This window comes from Euwallacea similis, chromosome 16 (assembly GCF_039881205.1).
Source record: "Euwallacea similis isolate ESF13 chromosome 16, ESF131.1, whole genome shotgun sequence".
Classification (NCBI taxonomy): Eukaryota; Metazoa; Arthropoda; class Insecta; order Coleoptera; family Curculionidae; genus Euwallacea; species Euwallacea similis.
The window spans coordinates 2,991,645-3,016,504 of NC_089624.1; the positions used below are offsets into that span (position 1 = coordinate 2,991,645).

The following is a 24,860-nucleotide window of genomic DNA, read 5'->3' on the forward strand; positions in this document are numbered from 1 at the left end:
TGTTGAGTAACACCTTACATGTAAATGTTTTCACTTAAAGAAACAGAAAAACTATGGCATTAAGACAGAATTTATTCATAAACAAATCATACATTCAATAATAATCTCCTTAATGCAAAGTACAGTTTTGAGTGCATATCAGTATCCCTATGAATATTTTAAAATCAACCTTCAGGCTCATTTATGATATTACATCACCCCATATATCGGAAATGCAGAAGAAATTGATAGAAAACAAGACACTCCAAACTTACCCTTGAACTCGACTCAATAACCAACAATTAAGGCACAAATGAACCTTATAAATTATTGTTCTCGGGTTTCATGCCTCTATATTATTTATCACCCACACAAATCACAGCCCTCCATTATTCTTTGCTTCGATTCCTGCAATTTCCTAACTAATTTAGTTTGGAATGTCTTGGATAAGAAACGATTTAGTCCTTCAATCGTCCAGTTATTAAATCTACTGTTGCTTTAAATCATGTTGCATTTTCCAATATTGCATCTTGGTCAACTGAGTATCTGGTATTGCCACTCGAGGAGGAATGAAACTCAACATCATAATGTGCCTCAAGTAGGCGCGAGTCTGTCTAAAAGCAGCATCAGTTCCATGAATTCGGTCCAGTACTCCTAATACTCCAAAACAGTTGTTAAATCTAAGAAATTGAGAATAGTTTAAAATTCACAAATTTGCACACTATAGAGCGTTCATCTAAGAATTATAGTGCTATTAAACGGAATCGTTGGATTTTTAAGTATATGAATTACATCTCTATACCAATTTTCTTCTTAAGCTAATAAGTTTTAGTCTTTGCTAACTATATTGCTTTCAGGTCAAATAAAAAAAACTTGTTATTGGTACATGAAAATTTGAATGAGATTATTTTAGTTTGAACTCCTATATATTTTCTGAAATTAAGATTCTCTACTCTGTTTATACATATCCAAACTTAGTTTGATTTTGGTTTATTTTAGAACACCCTGTATGAAATTTCTGATTCAATTTATATATAAACTCTAAGTTAACAACTTACTTCAAATGGTGAAAGTCATGGGCTTCCGGACTAGGGAAGAAGGGCATATGATAGCCAGAATGGGCATTTAAAGTACTAAGTATGGCTATAGTAAACCATAACCAAGCAGTGGCTACATGCGAACCCATAAGTAGCACCCCCAAAAACGGAGGTACCAAATTTGAGAATATATGTTCAACTGGGTGGCAATAAATGGCGGTTACCGCAATTGGTGCTGTCCATTCGTGGTGCTGCTTGTGAATATATTTATAAATGTGCTTGCCGTGAAGGAATCTGTAAAATAACTAATAGTATCTTTTCTCGGTTAAAGGTAATTTAAGACACCTGTGTGAATAGTAAAAAGCAGCTTCTTCGACTAGAATATGAATAGCTAACTCGTACAACACCCAGTGAAATGTAGGTAATTCCCGAATTCCTGGAAAGCCCCGCAATGTCATCGCGTAATACATAACATAGGATGAAGGAATGCCCACGGCAATTTGATTCATTAGCACGCTCCATATAACTTTTATAAGTTTCTTGTTATCCACTGGCTCATTGGTTCCCGGTTGTATTTTGTAACGTCGAAGTACTTTAGGTTTATTGGTTAAATCCATAATGGTATAAATCCCACCAATCAACCAATAAACCCCGAAGGTAATGGCAGTGGATCCAAACACCCATAGAAATAGAGGATCCTCGCCTGCTACGTTTAGGAATTTGTCCCATTGTGCTTGCCAGAAATCACCTGAAGCACCCCAAAATTTTTGAGCATGCCTAGAAAAGGGTTGTTGATTGTTATTCAGTTTTCCCAAATATTTAGTAAAAAGGAAAATCGGCGACAAAAGATTTTTCCAAATTAAAGAGAAGTAAACAGTTCTACAAACCTGAAGGCTTAAAACAAAATTTCGTGCATATTAAGTTGAATTAAATTGCTCCAAATTGTGTTGTGTTGGAACTTAATATTGTTTCAATTATTGTGGACACTCTGTACCTCGTAAACGAAGCTTTTGCGGATCTATGTTAACATGATATTTTTCTATTTTAAAAGCTCTATCGAATGTTAAAGCTATGGTAATAAACAGGAACACACTATATATTATAGTTTATTGATAAATCTCTTGGAGTATACTTAATATAATCTAAAGATCATGAATGATTTTTTTTAAATCCGCTAAACGAACTCGCCTTCCGTAACGTTCACATTAAATTCTCAGAGTTATGTTATACTTAATTAAGTAACTTTCTATCGAATGAACTTTGCTTTGGCTACGCCTAAATTGTAATATAATAGTATAAATACGCAACTGTTCCGCAAGCTTGTTTTTACGTTTCAGGAACGATTAAACCAATTGGGAAATAATAAAACAAAGAACACATTACATTTTCTCGTCAACATAGAGCAATTAGTGTTATATCGTTCACAGGTACTTAAGCCACAACATACTTAATGACGTTGTTGCCCAATTTTATGTTTGTTACCGCTAAAGACAAAAATCAAAAGGTGACCATTTCGTAGGTGTTATCTTACACGGCAGCAAGAACTTAGTAATTTTATCGTAAAATACGCAACTATTGATAACATTTTGTATGCTAAGGGTTAAAGCTTAAAACTGCTGTCTTCACAATCGTTTAAGTTTATACATTTGTCTCCACCAAGACTATATAGATATACCTACTTAGCTACTCTCTATATTCAAGACAACTGCACAACTCATGAAATTAAATTATTATAAAAGAAGAGCATAAGCGTAATTACATGTAGTATTTTACTAGGCATTTTATTTGAACAGTTGTTCTCCTACCTAATTATTGGATGATAAATAATAATTTTCTCCATTTGAACTGTGAACAACGTAGATATTACGCGTCGCGAACGGCGAACACAACAGACTAAACCAATTTTTCAATAATAATACTAATGAGACCAATCGCCATAATCACTACTAGACGTATTTGTGGTTACGAAAGTTTGAATCCAAACAAGGACCAAGTGAAATAATTCGGTGTAAAAATATATACTTATTTGTTGAATGTATTTACTTATTAGTTATGAATTTATCTTCTGAGTATAATTTAACTGACGAAATCGTTGGATAATTGTAGGCAAATACATTTGATATTTCGGTATTTTCATAATTAAAATGAAATTAGTTAATGAAATGACCCAAGAAATAATCTCAAAAATAATCCCATAATATCTGAATGAAAAATGTTGTTAATTTCTCAATAATGGTACAAGTGTTAAAAGGCGATTAACGCCCTACGTTTACGATTCACCGACTACTGCAAGGTTTTTTTAACGATCACCTGTTATTTACCCAATATTTATCTAATTACATTATTACCAAATAACATGAGTAAAGTTTTACCAAGTTATAGTATTCCTTGCAGCAGCAAAGATAACCAAGGCCGTGCCAATAACAACCAAAACACTTCCAAGGGATGATAAAATCGAACTGGGTTGGTCTTTATAGAAAGGATTTTCATAATTTTCATGTCCTAGGACCGACGGTTCTACTAGTAGATTAGGTTTAGGCCTCTTTAAGTCATTGTTGTGGGCTGTAGCTGAGGAATTTGGCTCTTTTGACATTTTCAACCTATAAATTGAAGTGATAATCCTGAGTGAAAATTTTCTTTTTCAAACATTTTTAGATTGTAAATTAACCATCTAAATACAATATTTATGAATTTATTTGCTATTTGATTGGTTATGTAAATGAGACTGAAATAGTTAATTGAAGACCATGGAGGATTAAATAGCAATTTAGCAATAACCATAAGAGTTTACTTTCACTAATATAACATTCAACCAATCATTCAACTTACCGTAATGCAATATATCTATACATATAATATACAAAGTCTAAAACAATATTAAATACACACTGACACTATAGTCAAGTCATCTTGATCCAATTTAAAAACCTTCTTTTTGTGAAACTCATAACCACCCCAGAATAACTGATGAGAAATAATTTATAGGATTGCTTATGAATTCCTTATGTTAGACACATTTAAGCATCAAGTAATAGTAGTAGATTATACAATTGGGAGCCATATAAACAGCAGAAGATATTTCCAATTATTATTAAGCTAAAATGTGAAGATATAGTATATTCAATGAGCATTTCAAAAACTGAAGAAATTGCAAAATAAAATATCTAAAAATCCAGAACCTTTTTGAGATATTGTTTCTTGACAAGGAATGATTGGCAACATCAAGTTTAAATGAATAATTACATTCACTGGTTCTATTTTTTCATAGTTTTCTAAACACTTTATAGTTTTGTGATATGCTGTCAACTATGGACCTGCCTACCCCTAAATGTTTTTCTTTAACTTGGTTTTGTAAGGTCAAAATAAAGACTGTGGTGGTGACTACTAAACTATTATCCTTTTTGTAATAACTAGTGAATTATAAAGTAAGCAAATAGATATATATTACTCTTGATTATTAAACACAGTGTTATCTGAATGTTGGAACATCAGGGTTTTTCTTTACCTAATAAATAATTATTTACTTATACCTAGTAGGTTAAAATAAACAAAAAAAATAATTTTCAAACATATTTTAATAGATTAAATATTTAAACATACCCTATTTACATATATTATATTAAAAAAAAAAGGGATTACCTTAGTGTGAGTACAGCCTATGTTAACTTCTTCAATAATCGAATCTACTAAACTAATCTCAACTAAGGTACCAAGGGTTATTTTAGAATGAAGGGTCAGAAAGAGACTTGGAGGAACCTCAAGGTACCCAAGTGAGTGACTTATTGATTATCCCTGCAGAAATTAAATTGTTTGATGTTCTACTGGAGTTCACCAAATTATGAAAATTACCTAACATCTGAACTTCTGGACTTCAGACATTAACTATAATCCAAATGATGTATTTTTTAAATTTTACAATAAACTTTCAATTGAGTAAAATTATCTATTAATTTACGCCGAATTTAAGAACCCTGCATTTTTACAGAAGTATTAAGAACAGATGTGTTTGCAATTTATTGATTAATAATTTAGCTAGAATTCACCATAAGCGGCTAAGCACTTAAATTGTGTTTACATTCAACAAAAATAGCTGGGAAAGGAATAAATCAATACCAAAATAAACACGTAGGTACTAGCTTCATGTCCTGTTTCTTTAAATTGATTTAAATACAGTGTTTCTGTTACCTGTTTGTCTCCTGTGGGAATCTATAATGTTTACGACATGGGAATTACATGGTATTCAGCAATACTTTTTTTTTTTTTCTATTAATTTAAAAAACAAGCCTGGACTCCAAACACCATTCAATATACAATGTATTTCTATTTCTAAATTCACTGAAAAGAACACTCAAAACAAAGTGAGAGAAGTGTCAAATGTCAAAAGGAATTTAATGGAAGTATCACTTGGAGAAACTGGGAAAGAAAATAGAGATGCGAGATCCGATACCGTCCAATATAGAGAAGGACAAATTGTGATCGACATTAGATGTGAAACTTTGGTAAGTTTAAGCATCCGTTTGTCATGCCATATAAAAATCCTAACCTCACAAAAGTCGAAAATGGCGAATGTTTTGCCCGGAATTTTAAGAAATTTCAGAAAACTATCTTTGAAAAGCTTGCAAAATGCTTTTCATCAACCTATTCAACCATTTTATGTTAACTCAGCAGTAAGTGCAATAGTGCGTAATAACTTTTCAAATCAACCAACAACCTATGAAGTTGTTTCTGAAGATGATTACTCCATTGTGAAGGGTAGGTTTCTTGCTCAAAGTAGTCTTTAGGGTATAATTAATGTTACCACTGTTGCTCTTATATTTCGGACATTCCAGAGTGAACAACATACTCAAAAGAGCACAAAAACTTGCACAGTGTTGATTGTTTTAACTCTTATCACTTCAGTATCCACCTTTTGAGGTCATTCTGATCTCAAGTACAATAGAGTAAAGTTGAGACAATTGACTGAACAATTTACCATAGAAAATAACAGCGATCACATTTGATACCTAGTCATAGCCTCTATAAACATTCAAGTTTCTGCTTATCCAGTCTATTATTTGTGTCTCCAATGAGAGAATGTGTTCCTCAATATACTCACAAGATAGACATCATAAAAATACTGAAAAATTGTCAATATATGTGCTAAGCATAATAAATTCTTTAAAATGTGTTATATTCCCAACAATTTAGAAGCTCAGTATTCAAGAAATATTGATACATACATAGTTGTACTCATGACACATCAACATGCCAAATCAATAAATATATTTTTAGAGAAATTATTATTATTATCACAGGTGGTATAACATTCTGAGTATAAATTAAAAAAATGTCAGAACATCATTTTCCAACAGAAAATTATTCTCAAACCCTTATCATCAATATCTAATGTTAATTAATTAAAGATAATGTTAAAAATAATTCATAGCTACCTTGACTAAAATCAATACTCAAGTTGCACAATCTAAAGAAGGAAGACTTTTTGCCATTGTCCACATAAGTGGTAAACAGCAGAAAATCACTGAAGGGGATGTACTAATTGTTGAGGGATATTGGCCCCCAGAGTGTGGAGACAAAATATCACTAAATAAGGTAAGTGTCCTTACATGGTAAGGAAACTGAATAAAAGTAGTCAAAAGTGGGACATGATAGGTTACAATCTTAAAATGCATATATCTAATTATATGTATATAATCACATCCTGTAGATACTAAAGTATTAAGCATTTATATCATAAATACTTTCCTTAAATGTATACTCAATACTAATTAACCAGAAATAATGAATATAATATAGCTTTTATGATCAAATTTTGCCTTGCTTTAAGGAGATTGGCCACGTTTGTTGCTTTATCAGAGATTCGAGCCGTTCTTTTAATCCAATAAATTTTAGAAAAAACATTTGGCATATTTCATTTTTTTTAAATTATTCCTACAAAGAGTCTCAGTGGAATATAAGAAAATTCGTTAATTATTTACGAATTTTTTAAGTAATTAATTTGTATACTTACCCACTTCCTTAACAGCTGATTATAAATGTTTCTCCTCTTCAGAAATTTTTAACGAATCTGTGAAAATATTTACATTAAGGTTTTGGTTGCTGGGGCCGCCGATTTTACTCTAATAGGACGGCCATTAGTTCAGAAAGGTTTGGTTGATGTCCAAGCCACGGTAATAGAGAAAACTTTATCGCACACCAAGACGCATTTCAGGAAAAAAAGAAGGAAGCAATATATGAGGACTACATGTATGTTTTCATTTAGTAGAATTCTTTTCGTGCATAATATGTTTGTACTTTAGTTTTTAGAATTCCACAAACATACCTCCGAATTAATTCCATAAGGATATGCGGAGAAGTGGGGAATCCGCCTGAAGTTCAAGGGTTAGATAAAGTAATTTTTTAAAATAAGTTTAAGTTTGTAAATAAAGATGCAGCTTTCTTATGGATTATGCATTTCTTTAATATTATTTATAATGTGTCATTATCGTTCTTTGCAAACTGGGACAGAAGCTGTTCAGCCGAAAGCACGCAATGCCCCTTAAGTACCTCAATAATTAGTAGTAATATTGGAAACTGATCAATTAAAGAGATATAGGCAGAACTGCTTTGATATGTGAAATTCATTTGGAAAAATAACTTCAAAACTGCTTATATTTCTTTATTAAAATGAGAAAGCAAAAACAACATATAATAAAAGTTGGGAACCATGGAATTACAACATAAGTTTGAAAATCTATAATAGATTGGTTGTAGATGATTATTATTCTTTACATTTGAACGTTTTTTCCTTGTTTTATTCCTACAGTATCCCCTAATTTTTATAACACACCATTGGATTTTTAGCACTAATAGTGTGGATAATGTTCAACAAAATTTCAATATCCTCGACACAAATCACCTCATTTGGAGCCCCCAACAGGATAGCCGGCCGATTCTCGATCATGACCTCGTAATACTCACTCTTAGCATTGAAACTCACAGTTCTTTCCAAGACGCACTTGTTTGTGAAGATAATTGAAGCGATTTTGTTGCTCTTCACCACTACTTTAATTTTCCACGTCGGGGAAGGCAATTTCATATTCTTGATATCTTTTACCAATGTATCAAATGGATATTTCAGTTTTCCATCATCAGTGTGGCGTTGAGGTGTCATTTTTAAAAAGAATGTGGGTTCATTCGGCACATATTTAAATATGAATTTACATTGGGGTTTCTTGGAAAGAGCTCCTGGATATTGTCTGACAGGAGATATGGATGATGCCATTTTCTTTGGGGCCGTCAAGGGATTAGCTTTAGTCTTTTTAAGGGGAACAAAAGACTTTTGGAAAATACCAATTGGTTTCTTTGCTTTGGGTTTTAAGGAGTTTTTGGTAGTAGCTTGTGATGTGAGACTCAAAATGTTTAACTCCTTCTTCTTCAATTTGCGTCCAAACCGGGACACTACAACATTGTTTCTCTTCCTCTTTTTCTCAGCTTTTTGGGTTCTGAATTTTAATGCAACTTGCTTTGGAGTTAAAACTGAAACAAGATTTAAAAATTTACTTTTTTTTAGAATACTGTATTAAAATAGCTGTGGCAAGAGTTCTTTTTTCCATTTCGTAATCAAAACGAGAATTTAACCGTCTTTTTTGGCGCCAAAACAGTATTGATAGGAAGATCCGTTCATACTGCCAGAAAAAACTATACATTTCCACCTTAAAAGCCACAGAAACAAACAATATTGTAGTACTTTAATATCGTAATTTTATAACATTCTTTAAATTGCGCCTGCCAGCGTTTATTAGATCTGGACCAGTTTTTCAAATTTGGAGATAAATTCTTTGAGATTCTAATTTAATATTTCAAGCCAGTCAATTGATTAGCCAAATTCTGGTCAAATCAACCCGTTATGTAATCAATCTTTATTTATGTTAGGCCACTCACAAGCATTTCCACATGCCAAAAGATGGTATGGCGATATAGTAAAATTATTATTTGACGAATAAGTGTATCAGTGAAGATGATTTGAGCTGGCTTTATTAATCCCCCATTAATTCACAAGTTAGTTGTAGTCCACAGTCTCCTCCTCCCCAAGACACAACCAACATTTTGATTTCTTAAATATGTCTATTCTGTGAAAGTGGGTCATGAGTAGGCTATGTATATATTAGCCGTATCATAAATGAGACAGGAATGGAAAATAATAAAAAAGTAGATAACAAAAAAACATACCAAAATGTTGAGTGAATTAAGTAATTGAAAAATCAAAAATAATTTTACTGTTCATTTTTTTAAATTTTGCTACAACTCCAGCAGAATTAGTTGAATCTGAAGCTTGTCAAGGGAGTTCAAATTGCTTACCTTTTATTCCATAAATATATTTAGGGGCAGTAGTCCTTAATTTATCCTGTTCTTCAAACTCTTTTTGGGATGTTAATCAGGAAATTATGGCATTACAAAGAAGCATAAATTGTTCATGAATGGGAAAAATTTGCATCTCATAAGGTAATCACTCAAGGGGAGCACTGGTGGATTTACAGTGATAATCCTACATTTTGCAAAACCTACTTATTTTTTTCTTAGCAGATGTGATAAATAATGTTCTTGTTTTAATAATTAGATTTACCATGAAAGATTCAGTTTAAATGATAGATTGAAATATCAGCCCATAAAAATATTACTGTAGTAATTTAGGTAGTTAATAAGTGATTTACCTTATGTAAGCTTTGTTCCAATTGAGTAAACTGATTTTGTACCATCAAAAAAATGGGCAAGGTCTACCTCTAAACCAGTTAGCCAAACATATTTTCTTATAAAATATGTTAATAGACTTACCTCCTATGTCGACCTTTGGTAAAGGTATACGAAGGATCTGCTTATTCAAGCTCCACTCTCCTAACTTAACGTTACAGGCAGAGTGATTTCCAAATTGTTTAACAACCTTGATGGTGGTGTTTCTAGGACCCTCAACAGTGAGAACTTCTTGCTTAATGCTATGATGAGAACAGTTCAAAAACTTTAAAAACTCCTCTTTAGTTAAGCTGGTTACATCCTCCTGGAAGTGTTCATTAAAAGGGTGGCTTGGTTGAAGAAATTTTAATATTGTCAACATTCACTTGGGCCTACCATAGCAGTCACGGAAATTTATCCATAGCAACAACCTCTCCTATCCATACAAAACTTGATGCAATTATTGAACGTTTATATTAAGAAAATAGTTATAAAACCACTGAATTACAACTAAAATATAATAAATAAAATAAACAGGAAAAAGCCAAGCCAAGTTTTAAAAGTAGCAGACGTTATTGTGTGATAAACGTACGCGTTACAGTATTATGGCAACGTCGCAGCTGATTACCGACTTCCTCAATGAGAACGTCCAATGTCATAGTTTTCAATGGCAATCGGCTGATTTTAATTGACTCTATGATTCATACTATCAATTTGACCCCAAAAGCGTTTTCATTTCGCTAGTGAATTGCCAGATAGCGAATTCGAGCTCCCGCACCAGAGTGGCAATTTAGCCTAAAGCTATCTGGGTCTCTCTAATACGTTTTTCAACGTCATAATTACACAAGGACAGTCAAAAAAGTTTGCAATTTGCACCGTTAAACATGTAAGAGTGCGAATAAAATTGTTGATGACCCAAAAAATTCATTTGGCCATGTTGATTGGTCAAAAAAAATTCAGCCCCACCCTCTATATTATATAGAAGATATTTCTATAGAATCTGGGGTTCGACTTTATAGAAATATGTTTGGACTAAGATTTTTGTTTAAAGAAATTTTTTGAGCAATCATCGTTGGCAAGAATTTTACTCTTTTGGCTGCGGGTGGTAGGTATCGAAACAAGCGCATTTGGACACTGCTTTTCTAAAATTGATTTATTCGAATTACAAATAAATATTCATCACCAAACTAAATAATATTTATCTCTATTAGTAACTATTTATCGACATGTTCCTAGGGAGACGAAAATGAAAGCGTTTATTACTTGGATCTTGCTAATGCGCAAGCTTGACAGTTCCATTCGTGAAAGTTACTGTCACTAAAAAATACGTTTAAAATAATCGTTTCTGTTACCGGTATTCATTTTCCAACGTTGTTATATACTTCTTCTACCAGACCCTAACCTCACATATTCAAAAAGATGTTACAGGAGATGTTTTCAAAACAAAACATAAACAGTGGAAAAAAAACAGTATCGTATACGCATCGCATCGTATTTATGTTTTACGTAGTGTGTGGTGTGTGGTCTTGTGTGCGCGTGCTGCCTCTTATCTATGTGCAATTGTATTAATGTTAATTTGAGTGAAACTATGATTAACATCTTCCAGAAACGAAGTGCCTTTCTTTAACAATGTGAACTAAAAAGAAAAAAAATGTCTTTGCTCCGTTCAGACGTTATAATAAAGCAGGGATACATGGTAAAGCGTTCCCAGAACAAAAAGGTTTATACTATTGTGAATTTTAAACGACGATGGTTTGTTTTGACCAAGAGACACTTAATTTACTACGATGAAGAAAATGAAGCTGTAAGTCTACCTAATTTATGTAACTCTAAGAATTAATGAGACAAAAACAATGAGGTTCCCTAACGTCTTAAATATGCCGTTCTCCATTTATGAGTCATAGTGAATAATAAGTATAGAATCTTTAAAAGGAAAAGGATTCCTCTTTTCAACAAGTGATCTTCTTTGTTTTCCTTTGTTTAGTGATGATGGAGGCGATATTTGTTCAGTATTTGCTTATCCAGAACATTAACCTTCATTCAATTATTCAGGTCCTGAAAGTGATCCTCATGGATCAAAATTGAAAATAATAGCATAGCTGTCAATTAATCGAAAGTAGGTAATTTTATTGGTCTTTTCAAACCACCAAAATTGACTTGTTGCTATAACTGTCAAAATTTGACTGTCAAATGGGTGTTTTTCACCTTATATCTGTCCAAGTGCCTGTCATTCTTTCATTCATGATTCGACATGGATTTTCATAAATTATGAGCTTTAAAATTGTATGTATAACATAATTCCATTGCTGGAAAATATATGTTTGATGGATGGTATTGCTTAAATAACAATAACTTCCTCTTTCTACTTAAAACAATGATTATACCGTCATCTTTATACTCATGTAGATCCACCATAAAAGTATCTTTTGTTTGATATTAGTTTGAAAGCTGGCAACGTTTGTGAAATAATTTTACTGTTGATTCTCATAGGTGTAAAACTAACAGACAGAACATAATTCCATTTGGTGAATACCTATTTGACACTTATAGCACTTTTTAAACCAATGGAATGGCTTCCTTTCAGTCGCCATGATATTTATGCTACCAATTTTATTTTTCACATGCTATCATTCACCTTTAACCTCCATATTCGCTGTAAGGTTGCTATAACATACAGCAGAATATATCTAAAAGTGTAATGAAATATAACCTGAAAATCCATTTTCAAGCATGAAACCAGCATTACATAGTTTGACTTCTACAATTCATTAGCAATCTACCCTTGACGCATACTTAGTTGTCAAACTAATATCTAATAGATGTTACAATCCAGTTTTTTTAGCTTCATAACCAATCTCACAGGAAACCATTAACTAAATATTTATAACGAATTTTTGTGAATATTTAATGATAAATTATCATACTAATCGATTTTTACTGGTGAAATCCTTTGCATTGTAATTTTAACCGTGACTGTTATTGGGTTGATTAGCCTGAGTGGGTCAAATATTTGAGCGATGATTGAAAGTACCTTACCTTTTGTATAAGAATCTTGCTGGCTATTAATCTGCGGGACCGATACTAAGAAATTGTCCGATTCAGCATTCCATTATAATCCTGAAATCTTATTGGAAATTTTTAACTTCATATCAACAATGTATGTATGTAGGTAAGGCGATCCTAATGAATGGAACTTGCGCGTAAAAGGGATTTTAAGAATGAATACCACTTATGTAGGGGCAAACCAGAAAGTATCAGAAAATTAATCATTCTGGTTCAGCCTATAGAAATCTATTGAGACCATGGGCAGCATATGGCATGTCACTGACAGCTTCCCCCCTGACCGATGCTCTGATCAAGGCCATGGTGTCGGGTGGGGGGCAGGGGGAGGCACTAGGAATTTTTTGAAACACTTTCGAAAATGGCACGCCATGAGTAGGTCTGTCAGTATTCAGATTTAGAAGATTTTTGTGAACAAGAAAGAAAACGCTATTTTATTTAATTTTTTATTTCGTTCATTGCAAAATTTAATAAACACTGATATTTATATGAAACTAATTAAGCTATAGTAAAATGTTAACGTTAAATATGCTGTCTAACATGGCTCCCATGGTCTTTTGCATATGAATGTACCCTTCGCCGGAAGTTAAAGTCTCCTTTATTCAATAAGTCAGTGTCACTTTTTATAATGATGTATTTGTTATTGATGTGGTTCCATAAATCTTTCTCAGTTCCAACGGTCGTCGAGTATACAAATTGTTTTAAAGCCACCCAGAAAAAAATTCTTTCTGAAAGAACATCAAGTACGTAAATTTTTGAAGATTATTAAGATTCTGACCTTCTGCGTTCAAAGTGTTTAATAATGGCAAAAATGAATTTTTCACTGAAAAATCACCTAAAATTGTTTTGTACAGTTTTGATTATTAGACGCGCAAGACCAATTCGTGCTGTTAACAATGGTAAAAAAATACATTAATTTAGTTTACTCATAAATGGATCGAAACTGTTAGTTTCCATGGCGGAAACAATCAGTTTACGACCAGCGGGTATTTTTTAATTTTTACGGCCGTCTCTCACGGCAACATGCCGCAAAGTAAAAATAACGTTTGTTAATTTTTGAATCGCGTTTAATCAAATAACTGGGTATAATATGATTCTATTTGCATGTAGAAGATTAGAAAAATTTCATTTCTACATAAAATGTTGTACGTACCATTGGCTGAAAGAACCCCCGTCCTTAACCAACTTCTTTTATCCCTCCACATGTAAATAACTATTATTCGGTTTTAACAAATTTTATGAGTGAGAAAAGCAAATTTTTTATACATTTCTAATAACATAATAAAATAAAGAATAGCTATTTTTTCTAATTTTTACTTACCACGAAAACGACGAGTCAGCAAGTTAACAGGCGTTAACACAGTTTTCGGCAATTATTCCACATGCGTGGTACGCACAGTTAACGGTTTTTTTATCACTTGGAATCAGAACCAGCTAAGTCCGCTTTTACGTAGCACACAGATTAGTTTAAACTTGCAGTTATTTTACGATTCACAGTTTATTATATATAGAAAAACAAATTAATAATTTATTCTTTGTCGATGTTTTATTTCCAGCTAAAGGTACAAAGCGTCCTCCCCAAATTTAGAATAAATAAAGACTTTTTGAGTTACTTATTTCAACACACGTTAACTTCGTTTTGACATTTATTTTAGTGGTCTAACACCTCTCCAATATTCTAAAACCTGTAAAATCTCCCATAAAAGCAATCAAAATAAAATTATCCCGTTAGTGACGAAATTTGATGTTGGATCGTAGTAGGAACTGAGGAGCTTAAAAGATTAAGAAACTAAAGAAGCCACTACAGCGTACAACTTCCCTAAAAATACGCACATAAAAAATAGTGTTTTCTATCTATTTTTAAATAAAAAATTCAGAAATGGTTACATACCGAAAAAATGTAAAGGACCAAAAGTTTCTAAGTTAAACAAGGAATCTAACTTTTATAAAACTAACAGTTAGTGATTTATCACAGGTAAGTTGGGGATGGTTCAATGGTTCACGACCTTAGAAATATCGTGACATTATACAGTTTCTTTATGATTTCAAAGGATTAATGATGTAAATTGTAAAGTTACCTGCACCCTATAAATGACGTTACAAGTATTAAAGTAAACTGAAAAAATAATTTAAAAAACTGAAAATTTGTCACAAACGAAGCTTTGAAACAAGTTAATATGACTATTTTCTTTATTTTTATGAGTTCTATCGTCTATTATTAATTGTTAAGCTTTTATTAACGTTGGTTCAGGTTACATCAAGAATTTAACCCAGATTTTAACACCACTTTGAATAAGTAGCCTAATAATAAAACAGTTCATTGTTCTTCAAACTCCAAAGTACCCTAAACAAATATAGAACAAAACAACTGAGTAAAACATATTTTATTAATTGAAGTGACTAACAACTGGACACCCCACTCCCTACACTTGTCATTCCCTATTTATGAGTTTCCATTGCGAAGGGGGAACTGTGACATCGCGCACGCCCTTCGCTTTAAGATTTCACCCCACATGTCAATATAAACACCTCAGTGCGCATGATCTGGGTGGGACTCTCTTCCAATCAGTCGATTTTTCTCTTCCATATACATTTTCCAAAGGGCACATTAGGTCTTTTCTACGGCTCGAATTTAAATAATTTTTGGGATCTTTTTAATTGTTCTATGCAGAGTGGTAACATGTAAGTTTTTATTGCATATGGAAGCTAATTTGTTTTAGGGCTTGTTCAATTCATATGAGTTTGTTTTTGGCATTTTCTCAGAAAAGGAAAGAAAAGGGCCGAATCGAACTCGAGCGGGTGCACACGGTTGAGGCTGCCCAGACCTTCTTTTCCAAGGAGGAAGTGGGCTTTGAGGGCGAATTTTACCCCTTTTTAGTGGGATACCACCAGGACGAGGACTATACGTTGTTTCTATTGGCTTTGCGAGACGTTGATAGAGTTTACTGGATTTTGGCGATTAAGAAAGGTACGTACATATTATTTACGTATACACATTCTTTTTTGCCAAGTTTTTTTTATCAGTTTCAGTCAAGGTTTCAGTTTATTTATATAGGGTGATTTCTAATGATTGCAAAAATTTTAACCACGTAAAATAATAATTAGTATGCATAGCAATAGTGGGCACACCTATATAAGTTATGTTTGAAAAATTCTTTGAGGAAATACGGGGCGTTTAAGTTTTATTAGTACACCACTGGTTTTCCTCAAATTAAAAAATATATTTTAAAATTATTTGGTTAATTTGGTAGAAAACTTTTTTTAAGTGTTTTTCAACGTGTCTCATCGATTTCTAGTATATTTTCAATATTATTACTTGGATTATGTCATATATTAATAATTTTTAAAAATAAAATTTACAATTTTTGCTGAATTTTTAACCATATGCATTTGTCAGTGTTGATCCTTGTCTCTGTCCCTTATTTATACAGAAAAAAACATCTCCATTCCATGACGACCCAGTATATTTAATAAGTGAGAATAACATACATTTTTCGACATTCTAGAAATACTGGGATTTTTTTATGTCAAAGGGGCGTTTTGTTCAGTAATATTATGCCACTTTGCCATCATTTAACCTTCGCTATATCTCTCTTACAATACCACTGATCTCGAAGAAACTAGAATTTAGACCGCTCTGTACAGGATGCCTAGATTATAATCTCATGTTGCCGGCTACTGTAACTTTACATTTTTTCTAGTATGTGCCTATAATAATAACATCCGAAGTTATTTTCATCCGGCCCCCTGGAACGGGCGCAGGTGGTACTGCTGTAAGAAAACTGCAAAATTGAGTGAGGGTTGTCGTGAGTGCGACAATTGGATCTCAGGCCGTTCCAGTAGTCCGTCGTCGGATAGCGAGAATTTGAGCAACAAGGAGAATTTCAACAGTAAGTACATCAATTGATACATATGCTTACATTTATGTGAAAAATATATACAGGAAGTGGTATAATAATAGAGCCAATAGCCACGGGTGTGCCGGTTATAATCGACCAACAGGATGTTATCAGTTTCGTTTGTATTATACTCAACTAATCCCATTGTTGTCTGCGCTGGCACAAAAAGGGACGAACACTCGGTCGAAGTTTAACGTGAAGACGGGACGTTTTTTGAATTTTAAAAATCATATTTTTTAATGGACACCTGGAGGTTGTGATGGTCAATAAAAAAAGGTGAATGAACCATTGTTTTTGTTCGTATGTAATGAAATAACTTCATCTATTTGCCACATTGCGATTAATCATTAGTTCGGGTTTAATCGATGCAGTTGACGTCATTCATTTTTCTGATTGTTTTTCTTAAAACAATACAAACAGTATGTTTAAAATGACGTTGTTTTGACTCATAAAATTGTGCTGCTATTTGATAAACTACGGTGCAAATGCAGTCGCGCTATTGCTAGCAGCAAATGAAGTTTATGTGTGGCTCATTGTTTTGGAGATTGAAAAGAGTTTCGGGAACATCGACAGGGAAATGTAAGTTGCGCTTTTGATGTCCGCTTTATCAGGCATTTTGTTATCAGTAATATTGTGTAACCGACTATTTTATTTAATTTATCACAAGTGACTTTATGTGGGCTATAAATTAGAGCAAAGAGCGATAGCCTTTGGTCTGACTCTTTCTAGAATTCAAGTTCAGCAGTTAGAAAGTTCAAGTTTTTTTCAGCATTTGTATTTATTAGGTGAAATTGGTTTTAAAAAATTAGACTAATAAGTTCAAAAAAATTCCTCGGTTGCTACCCACAAAGTGGGGTGCTGAAGAGTATTCGAAAGTCGTCGTTTACTAACGATGAAAATGTGAAAGTTGTGCCAAAACTTTCAATTTTTTAACATTTGAGGATAGTGAATACACCCCAGGAAGTGCACGGGTTGCCTATTTAAACAATTCAAATCTAATAACAGTGACAGAATCGTGACATTATATAGAAAACACAGATGACAAAAATTATATATTTTATAGCCGTTTCTGTGTTAAACGTCAAGTAGGACGCCAATACCGTGTTTGTTGATTTTGTGAATACTTACCTGTCGATAATAAAATCGAGCATTAAAGCAAAACAATTGAAAAATTGAAAATTAAACTGAATCATTAATGATCGATTTTCTGTACGTTAAGCATACGTTTATTAGTCATTCAAAAGGAAAAATAATTAAAATTTCATTATAATCTTTTTTTTAAGGGGGTAGCTTCTCCTCCCAAATTAACGTAACTAACCCAAAATGATTTGACCGTTTATTTGACCTTCAGAATTGAGATTAGCCAAGTTCGGTTCATTTCCTACTTTTTCTTTATTTTGTATCAAAATGTTTATACATATATACCGAACTATGTAGATATTTTGTATAAAAAAGACAACTAAAATTATCTTAACTTCAATCTTAAAGTTTAATGTACACATGTCATTTCCAAAAAGTTAACATTCCGAACAAACTTTTCTTCTTGACAACGAATACGGAAAAATTAATAATCCGCTATCAATCAGTAACTATTCAAGCGGTTAGATTAAAGATAAACAATTTAATTAATTAATACTTCGACTATCATTTTTAAACTTAAACCAGATATAAACCACAATTTATAGTTGTTTATTTCAACAGATACAACAACAATTGTATTGGATTTCACTTATTTACCATTTTTTACATCTAGGTACTGCTTGTGAGCTTCATACAAATGTAAACATTGAGATATAGTTGTATGATAGTCGAGTCTGCTAAATCAAAATCGATATTAGAACGAATGCATAAAACCAATTAGAATGAGCTTCTTTATCAAGTTATTTTGATTCATTTGTAATAGTCGTTCGTAATAATATTAGCAATCATGTTCCACCCATTCCTCCTTGAATTCTTATTCTTACAATTTGTCTAATTCCAATCGTAAACTCTCCGAAACTTTAGATTATTACCTTTTGGACAAGATAGAATACATGCGCAATTCATGGCGTTCTTAAGTCTAGGAGCTTAAGTTAAAAGATTTAAAGGTCAAATTATTAGTGCTGTTAACTCTAGTTAATTCAAATTTTTAAATGTGAAGCAGGTTAGTGACATAAAAAGGTTTGGATGGTAAAAAGAGGCTTCATTCTAAACAAGGCTACATCTTGGATAAAGCCTTTGGAGAAGTTGTTTCTAATTTTCTTCCTCTTAATAACGGTGACTCCTTACATAGTTTTTCGACCTTCGGCATTAGTTTGTCTGATGAATGCCAAACAAGTACGAAACATGTAACAGCCTGGCCTGACATTCTATATCCATTAATGCTTTGTGGAACGTTTCTCAACACGGGAAGGTAATCTCCTGTGCTAATTATCGGGGTTAGTGGATTTTTTTAGATTTCAACCTTTTTGTAGTACCCTGTCAGTTTTTACCGTGTAATTTCTAATTATGTAAATTTCAAAACCTAATATACTGTGTGCCCAATTTAACAAGACGTATATAGGACTCTTATGAATGTGTTCTAATTGTTGGTGCCCAATAAGCATTAGGGATCACGTTATTTTATATATTTTTATTATATAGACGGCGGGTATAATAATAAATAACATATGCATATTTTCTGAAATTGATCATTTTTCGTTTTCACCCTGTATCTATTGTGAAGTTCCATGAGAACCCCATGTACGTTATAGACTAGACACAACTGTATGCACAAAATTTGATCTAATGACTAAACAATTGAAGGACCTGTAAAAAAGAATCTGTAATAATTTGAGTATCCTGTATTTCTTTAAGGAAACGTTTGCGTCACCCTTACTACAAATTATTATGTTTTGCTCAAACAATTTGTGATTAAAACAGATTGATCCCCTTTTTCTTAACACCCTGTGTACGAGTTTATAGTGCAATCAGTGAACTTAAGCACTGTCTTTAGTCCACATACCTTAATCTCTTTTTTTGCTTTCAATGAGGGACTTAATGAGTTCCTTCAAGTATTGCTTTTGTAATAGCTCATACGAAATACCATCGTTAGAAAATAGACTTCTTTTGTGCTCACCTTGTATATTAGCGGCCACCTACCTGCCGATCACCTTCCATCTCTAGAACCTGTCGTAACGGTGAAACGAGTCGGTTCTCCTTGAGTTTTCAGTCTTCGGCCATGTTTGATGGCGGCCGCCGGTGGTCGACGAGATTCGGACACCAGCAGTACCATTGCTGACGTATACGACGGCGATTTTCAGCTGCTTTCGGTGGTCAGCAGGTTGAAAAAATCGGTGAAAATGCAGTTCGAGACCTTAATGAACGTTTTCAGGAGCGCCACTGGCACTGGTAGGTGTGGAAAATTTCCGACCCCAAAGTAAATGGCGTTTGTCTGTGTTGTAGAAGAAGGTCATCCTAGATTCGAAAGAGATGTATTTATTGACGTCAATGACGAAAGAAGTGTGGTTGTGTGGTTCTCCTCCAACTTGCTTTGTTTTAATTATTTGTTACCAATTAAATTTTTGATAAAAATGACATTCGCATCCATAAAAGAGCGATTTACCTTAGGTGCCCAATCGAGCCCCATCATGCCGGGTGGCGGTGTAGCTCCAGGTACCCCCTCAGTAAAGCAAAAAGAAGATCAATCAACCCCAAGGATAAAAACCGTAGTAGCCCTGTACAATTACAAAGCAATTGAATCGGGGGATTTAAGTTTAGAGAAGAATCTGGAGTACGAGATTATCGATGACAGCCAAAAACATTGGTGGAAAGTTCGAGACTCTAAAGGGTAAGTTGCTGGATTTTCATAACAGAATTCTGCAATATGTAAAAAAGTGGTGTCTCGTTAATAATGTATGCGCTGACCTTTTAAATGGAATGTGCCAGCCTTTTTACTACTGTCACATTATCACATTAGCAATTAATATTTCCATTGTGGACTGGTGTGTGAGTGTGTGTGGTGGTCAGCACCGTTAGGTTGCAGCAATGTGTGGTACTTAGTAATTGGATATTATTGCTTTTATTATTCGGTTCTATCAGAGGTTAAACGATGGCCCCTCCAATAAGTACGATAAAGAATAGTGAAGCTATTTTTATGTCTTGCCATAAAAACATGCAATTGATGAGGCAATGTTGGTATCAAAAAGCAAAATTGAAAAAAAATTGGTTAAAATAAATTTTTTAAATATATAAGAAACTATCAATTTTGTCATCATAATGTTTATTAGTTGTTATTTATTGCAGAAATGTTGGATTTATACCTAGCAATTATGTTAAAGAGAAAGAGCTTTTGGGTCTTCAGCAATTTGAGTAAGAATTCGAAAATGAACACCTGAGTGCAACAGAAATAATTAATGTGTTTTGCAGTTGGTACGTTAATGACATGTCCAGACAACGGTCTGAATCACTACTCAAACACGAGGACAAGGAGGGATGTTTTGTAGTGCGAAATTCGTCGACTAAAGGCCTTTATACCTTGTCGCTCTACACTAAAATGTAAGTTGATTATATGAAAACTTAAAATCCTCACCTCAACTTGAATTTTAGTCCTCACCCTCACGTAAAACACTACCATATTAAAAAAAACGCAAAAGGGGAATTCTTCCTATCGGAAAAACATTGCTGTAACTCTATCCCTGAACTGATAAATTACCATAAACACAACAGCGGCGGGTTGGCCTCTAGGCTGAAAACTAGCCCCTGTGACAGGCCTGCGCCAGCCACAGCCGGCCTCAGTCACGATAAATGGGAAATTGATCATAGTGAACTTATGCTTCTGGATGAATTGGGTTCCGGTCAGTTCGGAGTTGTACGTCGAGGCAAATGGAGAGGCACCACCGACGTAGCAGTGAAAATGATGAAGGAGGGCACTATGTCTGAAGATGATTTCATTGAGGAAGCCAAAGTTATGACGTAAGTTTTACTGCCAGGATTGCCCAAATCTGATCTGCTTTATTAAATAATAATTTTAAATTTTAAATACTTTGATGTTTTTGTTCTGATTTTGCGCTTTTTGTTTGCATGCTTTTAGTTAGGACGTTTAAGTTAGGACATTTAAGTTTTCTGTCTTTTTTATTCAATTCAAATTGGAGATAAAATTTATACATCCTTATTTCAACATTTGATATTACTAGCTTCTCTTCATTACAGCAAATTGCAACATCCCAATCTAGTCCAGCTTTATGGGGTGTGCAGTAAGAACAGACCGATTTTCATCGTAACTGAATACATGAGGCACGGATCATTACTTAACTATCTAAGAAGGCACGAACAGTCACTATCCACCAACCAGGGCCTGTTGCTTGATATGTGCATACAAGTGTGCAAAGGCATGGCCTATCTGGAGAGGCACAACTACATTCATCGCGACTTGGCAGCCAGAAATTGTCTCGTTGGGCACGAGAATATAGTTAAAGTAGCAGATTTTGGACTAGCAAGGTAAGTTCCGGACTGAAAAGAAAGATTAGTTTGAGCCAAAATCCATTCACGATGTATTTAGGTTGGATTATACAAAGAAATTTCCTAGTTATATATTTGGTAAAAAACAGAGGCTTACCATTATTTTCTTTAAAAATGTTTGATTATGTGCCCGTACATCACATTGTTAAAACCAAAAGTTGTTTATTGCAGAATGCATTCTTTCCAGGGAAGTCGTTGCCTACAAAATTTCATGAAAATATCTCTTGCCGTAATTTAAAACTATTTTTATCATTCCAGGTATGTCTTGGATGATCAGTACACTTCATCCGGAGGCTCTAAATTCCCCATCAAGTGGGCCCCGCCCGAGGTGCTCAATTATACGAGGTTTTCTTCAAAATCTGACGTTTGGGCTTACGGGGTTCTCATGTGGGAAGTTTTTACCTGTGGAAAAATGCCATATGGCAGGATGAAGAACTCGGAAGTAGTGGAACGAGTGCAGAAAGGGATCATCCTGGACAAACCGAAAGCGTGTTTTAAGGAAGTTTATGATGTAACTGACGCCGAAATCCTATCTCTTAATTTATTTAACACTTTTTTAAATTTTTAGGTGATGAAAAAATGTTGGTCCCCCCAACCAGAAAACAGGCCGTCATTTAGAGCATTAAAGGATACTCTAATGAACGTGTCCCAAGGGATTTTGGTCGATTGACTGGCCCGACTTGTTTGCGACACAGTCACTCGGGGAGTTTCGCCTTCCTCAGGCGAAGCGTCTTGCAGTTGGCGCCATGACGGCTACGAAGAAGCATGGCTGGGAGTCTGCAGAACTCTGTGTCGGGAAGTGCGCAAGACCAAGAAAAAGACCACTGCCAACTACGAGGTTCCGTAGAAACGGAATCTCCCTGCCCCTTTAAAGAATTCTGGAACCTCTTCTAGCGTGGTATAATTTCGGTTATATTTTTGCGGCAAAAATCCGACAATAATCGTTTAGTTACTCGAACTTAGCGCGGACTTTGAAATTTTACGATTTATAACAAAGGGTTTAATAATCCTCGAGCATACTGGGTATGTTTCAAGCGCATCTTTTGAGTAATGTATCGAACGTTCTGACGCCAGTCATAGTGGCAAATCTTGTGATATCTTATTTTCTGATTTGTCTCTTTTTATACAGCCAACTACGCACGTCTCTTAGTGCCAAAAGTGTCGTAACATCATCAATAATTTAGTATTCACTATATGGTGTAAATATAAGGACAGAACGTATTTAATTTTGACAAATTGGTGTGATATAATTAGTATCTCGTACAGAATGGGCGTTTTAGTAAGGATTGATGAATTTTCTGACTGAAGTAAATGCAGTGCTGTTTTGTGTATTACGAATCTTTATTTTTTGATTTTTACAAGAATATGAGTCTGAGAGTAAAATACAAATTGCAACTATTTTGATCCAATGTTAAGTAGAATCTAATGTTTTCCTTTAGGATCTGGACGTGTTAAACAAAATCCTTATTAATGGCTGTCGGCGTTTCGCAAATTTATTATTGCATCTTCAAGACAGTTCTTTCGTTAGTCTCCATAGGAATTAGAACTTCATGGTATAAGTTTGAAACCGATGTTCTCACTGTTTCAGTTCCTATTAGAAGAAAAATAATTGTTTTTTACTTGTTGTGGGAAAAATGGTCTATAGATGATTTGGACCGACTGCTGCCAATCTCTAAGTTAGATAAGCACATACAGTAAATGAATTGAATGGAATCAAGTGTAGCTTGTCCATTTCCCGCTGTAAGTAAGGACTTTAATGTTTAAAGTGAAGGACAAACTAGGTGAATAATCCTGGTATTCCAATTAGGTTTCACAATTATTCTATGCTTTAATTTTCTTTTTTTGGAGATTTAATTTGTTTTGCTATAACGGCAGTCAAAATCCTGTTTAATTGATATATATTATATTACTATATTCCAGATAATATTACTTCAGGATAACTTGGACTTGGATAGTGGTATTTCAGGATAACTTGGACAATCGTAATGGCTTAAACGTAATTAAAGGAATGTGCATATGACTTCCAGAGTTCATAAAATTGAAGGTTTGTTATTCGATTCACTGCAAGATGATTCATTGTAGCAAGTAACGACTTCATCAGTGAGTTTAATAGTCTTCTCCTGACAGATTCTGCGATATTTGAGTGGAAAATTTAAATCTAACCCGTTTTCGACGTATGCGCAGTGACTTCGGATAAGCAGATAAGCGGAAAAACCCACATTTATACATCCAGGATATATGGAAGACTAAAATTATTTTCACTTGATAAAATGTGTCAAAATTCAGCACATTCAAAACTCACTTCAAACCCTCTACCAAGATACGAAATCAAAAAATAAAAATTATTAAGCACTCTCTATGGAACGACATCGAACTAACATCCATTTTATTTAATTTGCCTTCTGTCTTTTAATAGATGTTCCTTAAAACGCCCTCCCTGTACGCAATGTGTATAGTGTGATATATGATATTCATAGTTTCGACCGATATCATTAGAGGCTCAGGCTCCGCATTTATTTGAATGGCGTTTACCCAATGAAACATGTTACCAATTTTAAATTATATAGGTGCGTAACTATGATACATTCGCGGCCAAAGTAGCGAATCCTTTTTTACCGTTTTTATAAAATGACTCAGTTTTTTACATAGTACTGTATATGATTTTTATAGTGTTTAAATAAATCCTATAGTATTTCACTTT

At 33.6% G+C, this 24,860-nt stretch overlaps 4 protein-coding genes across 9 annotated transcripts; 2 read left to right on the forward strand and 2 right to left on the reverse strand.

Annotated features, from left to right (window-relative positions):
• Window positions 1-52: 52 nt before the first annotated feature.
• Window positions 53-5,355, reverse strand: LOC136414211 (fatty acid hydroxylase domain-containing protein 2). 2 transcript variants are annotated; one of them, XM_066398090.1, is made up of 5 exons: window positions 5,202-5,355; window positions 3,389-3,616; window positions 1,362-1,793; window positions 1,038-1,310; window positions 53-659 (listed from the first exon to the last, which is right to left on the reverse strand). In XM_066398090.1, exons 2-5 carry the CDS (start codon window positions 3,607-3,609, stop codon window positions 467-469), a joined length of 1,119 nt encoding a protein of 372 aa, XP_066254187.1. In that variant the 5' UTR covers window positions 3,610-3,616; window positions 5,202-5,355; the 3' UTR covers window positions 53-466. The 2 variants fall into 2 exon arrangements, with proteins under 2 accessions (XP_066254187.1, XP_066254188.1); XM_066398091.1 differs by lacking the exons at window positions 3,389-3,616; window positions 5,202-5,355 and adding an exon at window positions 2,822-2,928.
• Window positions 5,356-5,538: 183 nt separating this feature from the next.
• On the forward strand, window positions 5,539-7,457 carry mRpL21 (mitochondrial ribosomal protein L21). The gene is made up of 4 exons (XM_066398093.1): window positions 5,539-5,768; window positions 6,442-6,605; window positions 7,103-7,259; window positions 7,313-7,457. Exons 1-4 carry the CDS (start codon window positions 5,576-5,578, stop codon window positions 7,414-7,416), a joined length of 618 nt encoding a protein of 205 aa, XP_066254190.1. The 5' UTR covers window positions 5,539-5,575; the 3' UTR covers window positions 7,417-7,457.
• A 77-nt stretch (window positions 7,458-7,534) lies between these two features.
• Window positions 7,535-10,286, reverse strand: LOC136414212 (uncharacterized). Its single transcript, XM_066398092.1, has 3 exons — window positions 10,119-10,286; window positions 9,828-10,047; window positions 7,535-8,531 (listed from the first exon to the last, which is right to left on the reverse strand). Exons 1-3 carry the CDS (start codon window positions 10,119-10,121, stop codon window positions 7,825-7,827), a joined length of 930 nt encoding a protein of 309 aa, XP_066254189.1. The 5' UTR covers window positions 10,122-10,286; the 3' UTR covers window positions 7,535-7,824.
• Window positions 10,287-11,121: 835 nt separating this feature from the next.
• Window positions 11,122-24,856, forward strand: Btk29A (tyrosine-protein kinase Btk29A). 5 transcript variants are annotated; one of them, XR_010752528.1, is made up of 11 exons: window positions 11,124-11,526; window positions 15,546-15,750; window positions 16,484-16,672; window positions 20,270-20,489; window positions 20,945-21,010; window positions 21,068-21,196; window positions 21,248-21,613; window positions 21,851-22,138; window positions 22,418-22,670; window positions 22,728-24,203; window positions 24,287-24,856. XR_010752528.1 is itself a non-coding variant. In XM_066398072.1 (10 exons), exons 1-10 carry the CDS (start codon window positions 11,374-11,376, stop codon window positions 22,827-22,829), a joined length of 1,971 nt encoding a protein of 656 aa, XP_066254169.1. In that variant the 5' UTR covers window positions 11,124-11,373; the 3' UTR covers window positions 22,830-24,856. The 5 variants fall into 5 exon arrangements, 4 of the variants coding, with proteins under 4 accessions (XP_066254170.1, XP_066254169.1, XP_066254172.1 ...); XM_066398072.1 differs by having other exon boundaries at window positions 22,728-24,856; XM_066398073.1 differs by lacking the exon at window positions 20,945-21,010 and having other exon boundaries at window positions 11,122-11,526; window positions 22,728-24,856.
• The last annotated feature ends 4 nt before the right edge of the window (window positions 24,857-24,860 follow it).

What these genes read in the sequence shown, in the direction of transcription:
- LOC136414212 (XM_066398092.1), bottom strand. An exon ending in ACCAAAGGTCGACATAGGAG is followed by an intron (nt 8,532 to 9,827) that starts GTAAGTCTATTA and finishes ATCTTGTTTCAG; the next exon opens with TTTTAACTCCAAAGCAAGTT.
- mRpL21 (XM_066398093.1), top strand. Translation starts at nt 5,576, where the DNA reads ATGGCGAATGTTTTGCCCGGAATTTTAAGAAATTTCAGAAAACTATCT. An exon ending in TGATTACTCCATTGTGAAGG is followed by an intron (nt 5,769 to 6,441) that starts GTAGGTTTCTTG and finishes AATAATTCATAG; the next exon opens with CTACCTTGACTAAAATCAAT. An exon ending in ACAAAATATCACTAAATAAG is followed by an intron (nt 6,606 to 7,102) that starts GTAAGTGTCCTT and finishes ATTTACATTAAG; the next exon opens with GTTTTGGTTGCTGGGGCCGC.
- Btk29A (XM_066398072.1), top strand. Translation starts at nt 11,374, where the DNA reads ATGTCTTTGCTCCGTTCAGACGTTATAATAAAGCAGGGATACATGGTA. An exon ending in ACGATGAAGAAAATGAAGCT is followed by an intron (nt 11,527 to 15,545) that starts GTAAGTCTACCT and finishes GCATTTTCTCAG; the next exon opens with AAAAGGAAAGAAAAGGGCCG. An exon ending in GCAGATTTTGGACTAGCAAG is followed by an intron (nt 22,139 to 22,417) that starts GTAAGTTCCGGA and finishes TTATCATTCCAG; the next exon opens with GTATGTCTTGGATGATCAGT.
- LOC136414211 (XM_066398090.1), bottom strand. Translation starts at nt 3,609, where the DNA reads ATGTCAAAAGAGCCAAATTCCTCAGCTACAGCCCACAACAATGACTTA. An exon ending in GCAAGGAATACTATAACTTG is followed by an intron (nt 1,794 to 3,388) that starts GTAAAACTTTAC and finishes ACCCTTTTCTAG; the next exon opens with GCATGCTCAAAAATTTTGGG. An exon ending in GCTTTTTACTATTCACACAG is followed by an intron (nt 1,311 to 1,361) that starts GTGTCTTAAATT and finishes GTTATTTTACAG; the next exon opens with ATTCCTTCACGGCAAGCACA.